The sequence below is a fragment of the Archocentrus centrarchus genome, chromosome 4 (assembly GCF_007364275.1).
Source record: "Archocentrus centrarchus isolate MPI-CPG fArcCen1 chromosome 4, fArcCen1, whole genome shotgun sequence".
NCBI lineage: Eukaryota > Metazoa > Chordata > Actinopteri > Cichliformes > Cichlidae > Archocentrus > Archocentrus centrarchus.
This window is the reverse complement of record NC_044349.1, coordinates 32845580-32859565: the sequence shown is the minus strand read 5'-3', so window position 1 is coordinate 32859565 and position 13986 is coordinate 32845580. Positions and strand designations below refer to the sequence as shown.

Here is a 13986-nt window from a genome sequence, read left to right as displayed (position 1 = left end):
GGCAGGTGATCAAGAGAGTAGGTTAACAGATGCCCAGACAAAGGACAAGTGAAAACTGGGGCTGTATATTCCTACACAGACACAATGAGGACTAATCAGGGGGAGTGGAAACACAAATGAGAACAGTTTAATCTAATCAAGGACAACTAGGCAAGGGAAGTAAAACTAAATACAAAGCACTAAAAAAAAATAAAAAATGACTACTGCCAATATGGTGTAGTGGCAGAATATTTAACAGCTTGTTTTCATTTTTCACAATCCAGAGGTCTTTTGCTTTGTAGATGGACTCCAACCTCTGAATGTGACCCAGTCAAGTGTGCCAGTCATGGTCTAAATTCTTTACTGGTGGCCTCAACCCCCTCCTCATCTCCTGTCACCTTGTTCTAAGTGTTCTGGCTCAAACACCAACCCAGTTAAATGTGAAACTGTTTTTATATCCACATGTGGGTCAGTGGAACATTGGCAGAGTAGAACAGCAACATGCCACCATGAAGCTAAAAACATGTGCACCTTATTAAGACCCTGTATATCCATGCATGGTTATCTGTTTCAACTTGCATTTCAGTAAATATCATTTCTACCATCTCTACTTATTTTTGGTCTGAACAAATGCTGTACTTGTAACCTGATGCAGCTACTGATATCTTTGGGTCTCAACACATCAACTGATCAACAAATAATGAGGTGTGATGGAATCAGAGCTGCAGGAATCAAACTGTCATTTTATGATCAAGATTTTAATCCTGTGACACCCATATAGTAGTAACAAAAGAACATTTTGGTGGTTTATTTGTAACATTATTGCATTTCTTTTTTTACAGTGTGAGCAGGAGCGCAGAGTTCATGCACAGATGCAGGTAGGGCAAAACTTACAAGATTCAATTTAATTTTCAATTAAATTTTATTTATTTAGCACCAAATCAACAAATAGTCATCTCAAGGAGATCTGTGTACACTAACCCATTGTAGCTGCATTTATATTCTGATAGTTAGCACAACACATGTACTGACTGCTTTTGTTGGTGGTGGGTTCATCATATGAAATGTGCACCTAAGATGAGGCGGCCTATTACTCAGAACCCTCCACCTCTCAGTTTATAGACAAGTAGCTCCACCTTCTGTTACCTAATCCACAGTGCACGTAGTATGACTGTAGTGGAGGACTGTTTTACAAGTGTAGTCTCATTTAACAATATCTTAATTTTTTTAAAGGACTTTCAAAAGAAAAGAGCAATGTCTATTATAAAAAGGGGGAAATCTGTCATCTTTAAAGCCCAGTGTGACAGAAAATGATATCCATGAGTAATGCACAGTAGGTCAACTTGTGTTAAGATTCCCTTGAAAGGTAATATGACATTTATGTAGTAAAATGTCAGCAACAACAACAAAAAAATCTAAACTGTTATTAAATGTTTTGAATTATTGTAAAATATAGTTTTATCATTTTTCTATTTATTTATTTCCTGCTCTGTTATGTACATTTTCACTTTCTTAATTGCTATTTGCTGTAGTTAAAGAGCTGCTGCACCACACTTGAGTTTTGCTTTCTAAAATTAGGAGATACAGTTCCTGCAACAGCATTAGCAATGATTGGAGGATCAGGCTCACTGCAGTCATGTCGCATGTACAGTACACTTCTGCAAATATAACCACATTTCCCTCATCTATAATGAGATCAGTTTCTCCTGGTAAGTGATCGAGCTGCTCAACACACAGACTCATTTCATGACACAGCAGCAGCATGCACCGAGGGAATCCATTGTTTGAATCCATTGATAGCTGAGAGAGAAAAAAATGGGTGGCGACATCTTCTGTTTGCATCAGCATTAATTTCCTGCTGTCGCCGTTTGGTATTTCTGCCATTTACAGAAAAGTAAACAGTCAGCAGTGTTTGGCACTTATCTCTGATTAGGATTAATGGATTTTTGATTGCGTTGCCTCATTCTAGCCGATCACTTTTTGGTGTCATGTCTCCACTGGGTTCTAGGGTGACAAATGTAGATACAGAATAGAGTTCTGTGTTGGCCCACACACACACAGAGGAAAATAAATCACATGTGCGAGCAGTTGAATCAACAACACATCTAACCCTGCTGCAATAAGACAAGATGGATGAAGATTTGTAAGTCTTTGTGTGTGTGTGTGTGTGTGTGTGTGTGTGTGTGTGTGTGTGTGTGTGTGTGTGTGTGTGTGTGTGTGTGTGTGTGTGTGTGTGTGTGTGTGTGTGTGTGTGTGTGTGTGTGTGTTGGAAAATGACAACAACTTTTAAGAGCACAGTCTGCTGCCTGATTAAAGTGTCATGTGATTCACTGACATCAATTCCAGAGACATGAGAGAACCCACTTCCCTCCCTCCTTCCTACTTTCATGCTGCGTGACACACATATCAAGGCCAGACTGGGACTGTGTGCCCCTGGGAAAGGCATGAACTCATTCCATGCTGACAATTTAGAGAATTTAATGAACCTGATGGAAAATGCACAGGCTGATTTTAATGACACACACACACACACACACACACACACAAAGCTGGACATGGAAAGTAGTATTTTTAATTAAATTAGCTGTCACTCAATGTTTTAATATGAATGATCTGGAAGGGAATTAGTAACAGTTTTTGCACATTGAATGTGTTTTATACTAGACCATATTATGAATATGAATACATATTCATAATATGAATTACAAGAGCCCAGTGCATTGCTATTGTCACTGTCACACCTGTCACTGTCATTTGATTGGTTATAAACTTCCATGTAGGTGACAAAACAAAATGCTTATAAAAAAAATAACAAAAATTAAAAGGGTAATAATGGATTACAAATAAGTGACATGAAATTTATCAGACCAGTAAGAAAGATATTTTACTAATAAAAATGTTTTCATCATAACTTCAGAAAATAAATGTAGAAAACTGAATATCACACCTTATGTGTTTTAAGCGTTTTTATTTTAAAGATTTTTTGCAATTTTTGAGCCAAATATCAGATTGCAATGTATGTTCGCCTTACAAAAATAAAAATCTGTGGATTAGTTTACATTATAATAACACAACCATAAACGAGCTATTTGTATAACCATAAGAGATTAGACTGTTTTTTTGTTTGTTTGTTTTTTCATCTGCATGTTCCACTTTAATATACAGATCTGTTATCTATTTGTTAACTTTTTTTTTAGGTCTTTATTTAAAGGGGAAAAATCCCTGAGGCTCAAGGTAAGCATAAATTAAGAGGCCTCATGTTTTGCCTGAAGAAATCCCAAATGTTCCCTGAAAGACAGTCAGTACATTACAGGGCAGGGCACAGCAACCCTCCTCTTTCCTGTAAATGGTTCAGTCCAGCCAGCTGCAAGAGGGCTCACTCCTACACCGATAATCTTCTCTTTTTTTTTTAATGGTTGATTTAACTACAGGCAGCCAAGAGATACGTTTAAACTACAGAAAGATACAAAAAGCACATTTAGCTTTGACGATTGTCATGTGTTTCACACACACTTGACCGTTTTGATGGGTTTTTAATTGATTAAAAATAACACCACCAGCCTCAAAAGCCCCACATGGACTAGTTTAAACTGATTCAGTTGAGCTGGGTCACTCCGTGTACAGGGGTGAAAATAAGTGCGATTTCTAGCTGCCCAAATGTGAAAGATCGGTGCTGTTCTTCATGGCATATGATAATAAACCAAATCTTTGTTTTTAAATGGTTGTTAGACCGAAAGAAAAAGATGACTTTGTTGGAAATGTTAATGACATTTTTCTCAGTTTACTGCAGTTTTGTATACAATATTAGTTATCGAAAAGATATCAATAATGAAACTAATTATTTGCTGTCGTAATCGTTTTTGCTCACACTATCTTTTAGTGGTTACTGTTGCCACAGTAAATATTTGGTAATCATTAATTGTGTGTCGTGCACTATTATCACAAGAGGGAAACGACACTAATCAATACAAATTTCGGATTATATAGAAAGTAACGTCGCGATATTTGCACACGAGACTACTTAGAGCTGCGGAGTGATGCATCTTCTCCTTTGTATATGATCTTCGGTTTCAGTCGGCGTTGCCTCGTTGTCTCGTTTAGAAAGCATCCGGACCCCTGACAGCCTCTGCTCCCATTCTCTGCGGATGAAGTGAACACACAGCGGGACGCAAACGGGAGCACTGACAGGAGCCAGTAAATCTGCGATCATCAAAACCGCTGACAAAGAAAGCAAATCTGGATTTTTCCGTGTTCGTGTCGGGTTATTACCTGGCAACAGCCACAGCGGAGAGATGCTGTCATGTAAAGAGACGTCACTGATTTAAAAGGCAGGAAAAAAAAGGAAAAAAAACAAAAAAACAGCTGTGACTCCACATATGCGTGTCTTTTGATTAACGGGATCATTCGGAAGGAAGCAGTACGACTGAAACTCACATCGATTCGCTGACACGTCTGTACTTCACCACCAAGGAAGTGAAACCCATGACAGACAAGATTCATTCACATCCGTTCTGAGGGGAAACGTGTTTGGCTGAATTAACGGCGCTGGTCACGTTGCTCAGACATACCGGCATGATCCGACAGATTTGAGTAATCAAGAAAACGTGGGAAGATGCTGCTGCAGCCTGTCCATCTCCATCAAGTGACCTACCTTATACTTTTTATCTGGCAAAAAGAATAAATTAAAATGTCTGAATAGACTGCATGATATTAGTGTATTTCTGCAGTCATCTTAAAACCGAATTTCTTCTGCTTTATCCAGTCATTGATTAAACTCTGATTAAATTGAAATTGTAGATGGGTTCAGATTTGATTCTGGACACTGAATCCATCCTCCCCGCAAAGTTCATTTAATGGAAAAGTTTGAGATGTAGCAGGTCAGGACAGAAGCACTGGGGTTTATCCATTCCTGTAATTAAACCTTATATACATCAAAAGAAAGTTGCTTTTATAGCACTCTTGTGTTATCAGTTTGGCACGTGTTGTGATGCTGGATGTGGTGAAGATGAAGGAGACTTGCAGGATCTGTGCTCGTGAGCTCTGTGGCAACCAGCGCAGATGGATTTTCCACCCAACAGCCAAACTCAACCTGCAGGTGCTGCTTTCCCATGCATTGGGTCGTGAGTTGACTCGGGATGGCCGTGGTGAGTTTGCGTGCTCAAAGTGCACCTTCATGCTGGACCGCATGTACCGCTTTGATACAGTGATCGCCCGAGTGGAGGCATTGTCTCTGGAGCGCCTCCACAAGCTGCTGCTGGAGAAAGACCGGCTGAGGCAGTGTATTGGAGGTCTGTACCGGAAGAACAACTCAGAGGAGTGCAGTATGGCCCCCACTGCTTCCAGCATCGGAGTCATGATAGAGTTGGGATCTGAAGACTCTCCTGTTGTGGATCATCTTTCATCACTACAAGATGTAAGATACTCAGATATGATCCAGGATGATCTGACATACTCTGTGTATGAGTCATGGGCTGACAAGGAGGACTCAGCCCTGGACCATCATCACCACCTCCACCACTGTATAGGAGCAGACTCCCTCTATTGCCACAAGCAGAGGCGGTGTAGGGGTTGCGCAGCTCTCAGAGTTGCTGATTCTGATTATGAGGCAGTGTGTAAGGTTCCTAGAAGGCTTGGGCGCAGGAGCACATCCTGTGGCCCATCCACCCGTTGCTCAACAGCCACACAGGGAGTGGAGTGTGTGGCCAGAGCCCCTGGAGTATCTGATACAGCTGTCACCTTTGAGTCCCCTTCAGCTGGGATGGAAGCTGCTAAGACCATTTGTAACCAGAGGAGTCCCAGCCCTGCATCATCTGTGGAGTCTCTCAACACCACCGTGGATGTCAGTTTGCTTCCTGCAGATCATAAAGACAGGGAAGAAACTGATCCAGAGAAAGATGCAGGTGAGGCACCAGTGAGAAGAGACATTCAGTGGGACAAAGCCCTATGTGAGGCCGCTCTCCCTGGGCTTGAGATGACGCTGATCCTCCTGCGGGGTTTTGAGTACCGGCCAGTGAAGCCCCAAAGGGGCAGCAAGATCCCGCTTCTGGTCAAAACCAAACTAGAACGAGGTCTGTCACTACCCATGCCAATCCCACTGAGGTCACCCTGTGCAGAAACAGCAGACTGTGAGCTGTACACAGACCACACTGTACCAGAGATTGTGACCCCGTGTCCCCAACAGGAGCTGCAGGCGGAGTTGGAAGAGATGGAGGAGCAGTGGCGGGATGATTATGTTCTGTGCAGGCCATTTCAGTTTCAGCAGGTACAACAGAACCCATGGATACCAGATGGCCTTTAAAAAATTAGATCATCCAATTTGCACAGAACTTTTTATGGGAAGCATTATGGGAAGTGTAGGATCCACTGCTTTTGGAGCTTTATCCACGCTTGGACTAAATTTTAGTATGTCCTGGCTTCTTTGTGAATTATCCTTTTTCAAGCCAAATGCTTGAATACCAGAAACTATACCTTTATAAAACTGTTTTCTTTAGGAATGTCTTAAAATATTATAAACAGTGAAAGAGGTATCCTGTTGCAGCTGTGAATGAGGCTAAACTAGTACCTGTAACAGGATTACACCTAGGTCTTAAACCACTTCTTATAAATGTTCCTAAAAATTCGTAAGTTTTTAGTTTTTTAGTCTATTTCAGCATCTGCAATCAACATTATTTTAAAAAATTAATTTTTAAAAAATTAATTTTTAAAATTTTTTAATTTTTAAAAAATCAGTAAAAGCTAGGGGACAAGCTTTAGATTTACGCTGCATTAGAATCAGATGTAGGTTCCAGTGATCTGGTGCAAAGTTTAATAGCACTGATGGTCAGAATAGAACCAACTAATTCTGACCACCATGCTCTCAGAATGAGGTCAGGCCTCTCTGAATCTTACTGTCTTACTCATCTCCTTCACTGCTGACAAAGTTGAACACACTCACTGCCTTGATTACCCTCAAAGGAAGCATAAATAACCCTCTTCAGCGGTATCCTAGCAACCCTTCCATTGCCATGGGAACAGTCTCCAAGGTCTGCAGTCATTGCTCTGTTAAGGCTCTCCTCTGTCTACTCCAGCTTCATAATTTCTATTGTCATGTTAATGAACAGTTTGTGATTCATTCTGAAAGGAAAAATCAGACACATAACAGCTCTGTCGTAGGCTATTATATGCAAATGTGTATGACTAATATACTGTAACGAACAAAACTGCGCCGCGCACCCATCACTGATAGGAATGAGGAAACATGTACACCCAAACTCTCTGAGCTCCTTTTAACATTGATTTTATTAAGATTTGCTGAGATTTATGTAGTCTTGTGACAAAAGTGGGAAACTCATGGCTCCTCTACATTGTGTGATAACAGCAGAACATTCTGGGGCTTGTTCTTTCTTTGGCCTCCAGAGGTCTAGAGCAGCTGTGTAAGTGCTTGCCTTACAGTCAGACTGCATACTTTCACCAGAGGGGCAAAGTATGCAACTTTTTTTTTTTTTAAAGCAAATATAAGCCTGGCTCATCGACTCAAATGAAGAAAATATCTTGTGGATTTTAGTCTTTTGCAACTATTCATCCACTAGATTACTAGACTGTCCAGGGGCTCTCAAATGGGGGAATTCTGTTGCTAAATTTCAGACTATTGAAGACATGTGTTTGTACAAAAAGATTTGGTTCGCTTCTACTGAAAGAACCTTGGAAAAGAATATTTTAGTGTGTGTGGTAGGAATTGGAGCAATTGTTTTAACAAGCAATACTTGTTTCATATGGGCTGTTGTTTTAAGACAGATTTAACTAAATATGAAACTGTTATGACACCATTTCTAAGCTGCTTCAAGCTTATTATTATGTATTAAGTTGCATATCAAAATAGACTTTTAAATTTGCATACATCAGACAACATAACGCACAAAGCAATACTAATCTTAGCTTGGCTCTAGTTCAGTTTGATACTATATGGAAATTGAAGACATTGTTCTTCTGGTAAACAATCCAGTGGTTTACCTTTTTTTTTCACCACAGTGTTGGTTTGGCAGAAAGCTGAAATGGTTGTGGAAAAGGTTGTGCACAGAGCTAATAATGTCTCCAAGGGCTGAGTGACATCACATCATTACAGTCTCATAAAAACAAAAACATGGAAGTCAACAAATGCTGCTGTGGCAACATTCACTTCCAGAGGAAGCCATCCAACAGTGAGCTGACATCACTTTCCACTTTCAGTCCATCATCCACACAACAGCTGCAAGAAGAACACAGAACACTGTGTTTATTTGGAGGACTGCAACTGTTGACCCCTGATTAAAAATCTAAACTTTAAATTTAGGTTGGTCATAACCCATAATAACCCACAAAGTATTCATTTTTAAGCATGCGATGCAAAAACAAGGAAACTAATCAGACTTTTTCAAAATTGTGGTCAGCGAATGTTAAAAACATATTCATCAATTTTCAAAATCGTGATAGAATTTCTTGTTTCATTTCCATACCTCATCATAATCTACTAATATACAGTACTGATACTGTATTTTCCTCATTGGCTAACATGTTGTGATTTCTCCTGTTTTTTTTCCTTTCAGCAATTGATTGATGAGCAGCAGGGTCAGCTCAGTCATTATGAGAGTGCTGCAGGTCAGTGTGTCGGCGAGCTGCAGAAGGCCCAGGATCAGGTCCACTCACTACAGGCCAAGATCAGAGAGAGCGAGACCAAGAACCAGGTACAAAGACACCAGCCTCCCCAGCTACACTGTGGCATGCTTCATCCATCTTTTGCTGTCACATACTTTGAACCTGAAACATGATGATGTCAAAATATCCATATATCTTAACCATGTCTTTACCTCCGGAACCATTTATCCAGGTCTTAGGAGAGCTGGAGCCTTTCCTAGCTGATATAGGGTCAAACGTAGGGTGCACCCTGGACAGATGCCAGTTTTTTTTTTTGCAGGGCCAACACAGAGACACAGACAACCATTCACACTTAAAAAGAGTTTAGAATTGCCAGTGTCTTTGGACTGTGGGAGGAAGCCAGAGGGCCCATACAGGCACAGAGAGAACATGCAAACACATATGTTCAGTGTTCAGATAATGTGGAATTTCTGTGTGTGTGTGTGTGTGTGTGTGTGTGTGTGTGTGTGTGTGTGTGTGTGTGTGTGTGTGTGTGTGTGTGTGTGTGTGTGTGTGTGTGTGTGTAGAAACTACAGGAGCGACTTGGTGAAATGGAGCTGGAGCTGCAGTCAGCCAGAGAGGATGCCCAACAACAGGAGCGAAGCATTCAGAACATCAGCGATACTGTAAACTCCAAACAGGCAGAGGTACAGTAGATGGATGGAGGGATAAATGAGGGTTGAGAGTAAATAAAGAGGAAGAAATTACAAGTCTGAATGCTGCATGGAGGAAGTAAGGTCAGAGATGAAAGTCCTCAAAACACCACAGTTTCAGGCATGAATAGTGTCTTTGTGTGTGCAGGTTGCAGAGCTGTACAAGGTGATTGAGGAGCAGAATAAAATACTATGTTCTCTCAAAGAGCTTGCCAACCACAACCAGCTGCAGCAGCTCCAGGTTTGTCCTCGACACTAAGCACAGCTCTGTATCATCACTTGCCAACCTCCCTATCTACAATCAATGCTCAGGACACAATAAATACATATGCTTCAGAGTTTCACCTGTCCTTCATGCCTTTCTTCCCTGACTGGTTTTATTTGCAGGCATCTGGTGCAGAGACTATTAGAGGTCAGGGTGAAGTACTGGCTCTGCAAGCTTCTCTGTTCCAGGCTCAGTTGGAGCTGCAGGCTGGACAGAGGACTCAGCGCCAGGGGGTCAGGGCTCAGGAGGACCTGAACCGGGCTCTGGAGAGATTAGAAAAAGATCTGCAAGGGTCACTGCAACACAAGAGGGAGACAGAGAGGCACAACCAGGTGAGAAGAGGGTTGTGAATGTGTTAGAATTACTCTTTGAAATAGTTTAATGCACCGTTTTCTTTATTAGTTGATTTTAATTAGGGTGTTTCATTTCTGGGAAGTTGCATCATGGTTATTTTTACTTTATCATGTCGTGCGCATGTGTGATGCTCAGGAGCTGCAGCTGGCTCTAGAAAAGGCTCGATTAGCTCTCCAGGAGAGAGAGGAGCAGCTGAGAGAGAGTGAGCGAGAGAGACAGAGAGAGAAGGAGGAGAGAGAGAAGACCATCAGAGAGCTGAAGTCTTCCCTGCAGACCAAAGAACAGCTGGTGGAGGTCAGACATAATCAAACAATCTGTAAAAAGTAAACAAACCATCATGCGCTACACTAATAAGTGTGAACAGATCTCATTTTTGTCTATATTATATAATAAATACAGAAATGCACACTGCTAATGCTTAACATGCACATCTGAGAACAATAAAACTAAGTGTAAGATGAGCTGCAGTTCCTCTCACGGTCACTACGTGGTTCACAAAAACTGACCTAGGCTCAGTTCCATTTTCCTTTTGTGGAAAATTGGGATTTTGTGGTCCCATGTCATTTATCTGCTATTCACTGTCTATCTGCTGTCCAGCAGCACTACTCTGAGCTATTTGAGGATCCAAAGCAGAAGAGAGACTCTATGCTTCAGAAACTTCGCCAGCGCATAAAGGAGAGAGACCGAGCTTTGGAGGTAAACAGAGCAACACACACGTCACACATGACAAACTGCTAACACACTTACACAGACCAATGGTGTTTAAGCACACTACCCAGGATGTCCTGTGACCTACTTTGAGTTGTGTTAATTGTTAGTATCCACTATTTGATAATCCCAGTTTAACAAAAAGGCAATACTGATTGCTTTATGTTAGACATAAATGCATAAAATTAGAAGGTTATAAAGGAAGTAGAACAACACTCACAAATATGCTTTTGCAAAGAATAGGTATACAATAATTACACTAGTATCCCAAATGTAATTAAATTACAGACAGAAAAGTGCATTAACCCAAAGCCTGCTGAATGTGTGAACTTAGATAGAAACTACATAATTTTGATTAGATGGCAGTTAAAACAAGACTCTATTTTATTTCCTCAAAAACTGCAGCAAGTTATGGATGAGAAGTTCCACTGCATGGAGGAGAAGGAGGAGGAGATCCGTCGCTTGCAGCTGCTGCTCAGAGAAAAGGAGAGAGACCTGGAGAGACAGCGCTGCGTCCTGGCAAGCAATGAGGAGACCATCACTGTAAAAACACATGCACAAAAAACTCATCTTTCTTCTGTTTAGTGTATTGATTGATCCTACCTCATTAACTGCATGTTTATGTCTGTGTCAGAGCCTGGAAGTGCTGCTGCGGGGTAAGGCGCTGGAGCTGGAGCAGGTGTGTGATGCCTGGAGGAACATCCAGAGGCAACAGCAGGAGAGTGAGGAGAGGCAGAGCTGCATCCTTAGAGAGAGGGACTCCATCATCACCCAGCTGCAGAAGGCACTGCACACTCGCACACAGGAGGCACAGGTACAGCGAGATGAGGAGGAAGAGAAAATACATTTACTGAAATATATACAATTAGAATTAGTGCAGAGAAATATCAAAAATCAGGCAAAAAACAATTTACGCAATATAACATCCTCAGCTGCACCAAAGAGTATGACACTTAAATGTGGATTATTAAACATTAGGTCTGTCTCTTCTAAGTTCCTGTTAGTAAACTATTTAATAATTGATCAAAATATTGATTTATTTTACCTGGTTACAGTAGGATGAATATGTTTGTTTAAATTAATCAACACCCCCGAGTAAGACTGTCAGAATCCTCGAAGCACAGGCCGAGGAGGAGTAGCAGCAATCTTCCACTCCACTTTATTAATCAACCAAAGACCCAGACAGAGTTTTAATTTAATTTTAATTTAATTTAATTTCCACCCTAACTGGAAAACTCCAAAACCAGTTTCATTTATTGCTGTCTATCATCCACTTGGCCCTTACTTAGATCTATCTAATTTCTCAGACTTTTTATTTGATTTAGTTCAAATAAAACAGTTATCTTTACCTTACAATATAAATTGCCTTGAGGCAGCTGTTTTTGTGAATTTGGTGCTATATAAATAAAACTGAATTGAATTAAATTGAAATATCCATATTATCACGTTAGTCAATAAAATCCTTTGAGCCTTTCAAAATCAGTGCAAAAGTTCCCACACAGTCACGATGTCGTGCTTCTTCTCTCGCCTGCAGGATCTGCGCTGCTCTCTGCTAGCTCGTATTCAGTCTGCACCAGGTGATGTTCTGGAGGAGCTTAAGGTCCGTCTCCACCTTAAGGACCGCATCTTCCAGGAACTGCTGGCTGACCGGACCCATCAGGCCCAGGAGCACCAAAAGGAGGTCCAGGATCTGCTCAGAAGCATCACCGCAAGAGACCAGTACATTAAGGTGGTGTAAGGAATGTAAGGGTGAATAGAAAGGACTGAATATACAAAAAACTGACAACACTGTCCCTGCAGGACTCTGCCATCCGCCTCAGTGAGGTATTAACTGAGCAGACATCGAGGCTTCAGGAGCTTCGCAAACAGCTGAATTCAGGTTTTGAATCACAGCCCAACTTTGGAGCAGATTTGGGATTGGAGCTTCAAGCAGTGCAGGAGGAGCTATGTCTCGCTATAAGGAGGGAGAAGGAGAGTCAGGAGCTAAGTAGGAGTCAGACTGCAAGGATTGACTCCCTTAGCAGGACTCTGCATGTGAAGGAGGAGCTCATCAGGGTTAGTGTGTGTGAGAAAGAAGGTCTTTGTATGTTATCTGATTTGTAAAGTATGTAGAATTTCTCGTATTATAAACCAATAATCTGTGTACATGTTACACACATTGTGTGTGTGTGTGTGTGTGTGTGTGTGCGTGTGCGTGTGTGTATACATGTCACTAGTTCTCTGTGTGTGCTGCAGGATTTCCAGAGGCAAATGGTGGATCCTTCAGGCCTCCCTCTGGTGGAACAACTGACCCAGGAGGTCCAGGAGCTGAGGGAGAGACTGGTTCAGGAGGATGGTCCCCCAGTGAGAGGCCCTGTCCTGGGCCGTGACCGGCCCAACAGCAGGCAGCCTGAGTTTGGAGGTGGGCACCAGAGAAGCATGGGACAGTATCTCTAACAGCAGCTCTTCCAGCACCAGGGAGCGGTGACTGTAGAGTGACTTACTACACTGTGGTGGTGGGCTACTATAAATGTATCAGTTGGGACTTTTTGGGTGAAAATACTAACATGGAACTTCATCAGCAGTAGATGAAAGTGGATGAGTGGATTCTGAGTTTGGAAAACATCCCAAAAAACATTTTGTTAAATAACTTTGTCATTGTTGTAGTACAGTTATTGTGATTTTGCACAATTAATATTACTCCTTTCTCTTTTAAAATAATAGCAGGGCATTTTATATTTAATGTAAAAGACAACACATCATCATTACTGTTTTAAATGTAATCATTTTTGGTAGTATGCGCATCAGAATATGTTACATTTTATATGAAGGTTTGTGTATTTGTGTGTCTTTGCATGTTTGGCAGCAACATTGAGATTCTGTATACTGAACCCAAGTCAGATGCTCCTGAAGATGATGAAGATCTCAGCACATTCCACATTGCCTTTACTACAGTGATTGTGTATATTTAGTTTCTATCTTTGCTTCTCTGCATTCCAACAATTATTGGTACAGTTGTTCTGTGGTTTGAAATGAATGGATGTTATCATGAACTGAGTGTCACACTAGAGCACAGTAAGTATGAATGATCTTATTGATCTTATCAAACTGAACACGTTGTCTGTGTGTCTGCACAGACAACGTGATCAGCCACATTCATTGCAGAGCAGGCATTCCTGCACAATTTATTGAAATTGTGCAGGAACGCCTCCCAGAGACTAACATGTTTCAAAGTGGTTCGTAATAAATAATAAACATACTAAACTTGTTTAATGCATTTGTGATTTCAGAGGTTTCAGTTGATTCTCCAGCTTAAGTTACTCCAATAACTGAAATATGCAATTTCCAAAGGCTCAAATTCTCATTCTTTCCCTACTATGGTGCCACATGCTTAGTGTG

At 41.1% G+C, this 13986-nt stretch overlaps 1 protein-coding gene across 1 annotated transcript in view; it reads left to right on the top strand.

Moving 5' to 3' along the window:
• Window positions 1-4066: 4066 nt before the first annotated feature.
• pde4dip (phosphodiesterase 4D interacting protein) overlaps window positions 4067-13986 on the top strand; it is a 40130-nt gene continuing 30210 nt past the window's right edge. Inside the window, exons 1-12 of the mRNA XM_030728388.1 lie at window positions 4067-6241; window positions 8541-8678; window positions 9156-9275; window positions 9430-9522; window positions 9669-9878; window positions 10036-10194; window positions 10498-10596; window positions 11014-11151; window positions 11243-11422; window positions 12143-12337; window positions 12409-12663; window positions 12844-13034. Coding sequence (XP_030584248.1) covers window positions 4967-6241; window positions 8541-8678; window positions 9156-9275; window positions 9430-9522; window positions 9669-9878; window positions 10036-10194; window positions 10498-10596; window positions 11014-11151; window positions 11243-11422; window positions 12143-12337; window positions 12409-12663; window positions 12844-13034 — 3053 coding nt within the window. The 5' untranslated portion in view covers window positions 4067-4966. The remainder of the gene's footprint in view (window positions 6242-8540; window positions 8679-9155; window positions 9276-9429; window positions 9523-9668; window positions 9879-10035; window positions 10195-10497; window positions 10597-11013; window positions 11152-11242; window positions 11423-12142; window positions 12338-12408; window positions 12664-12843; window positions 13035-13986) is intronic.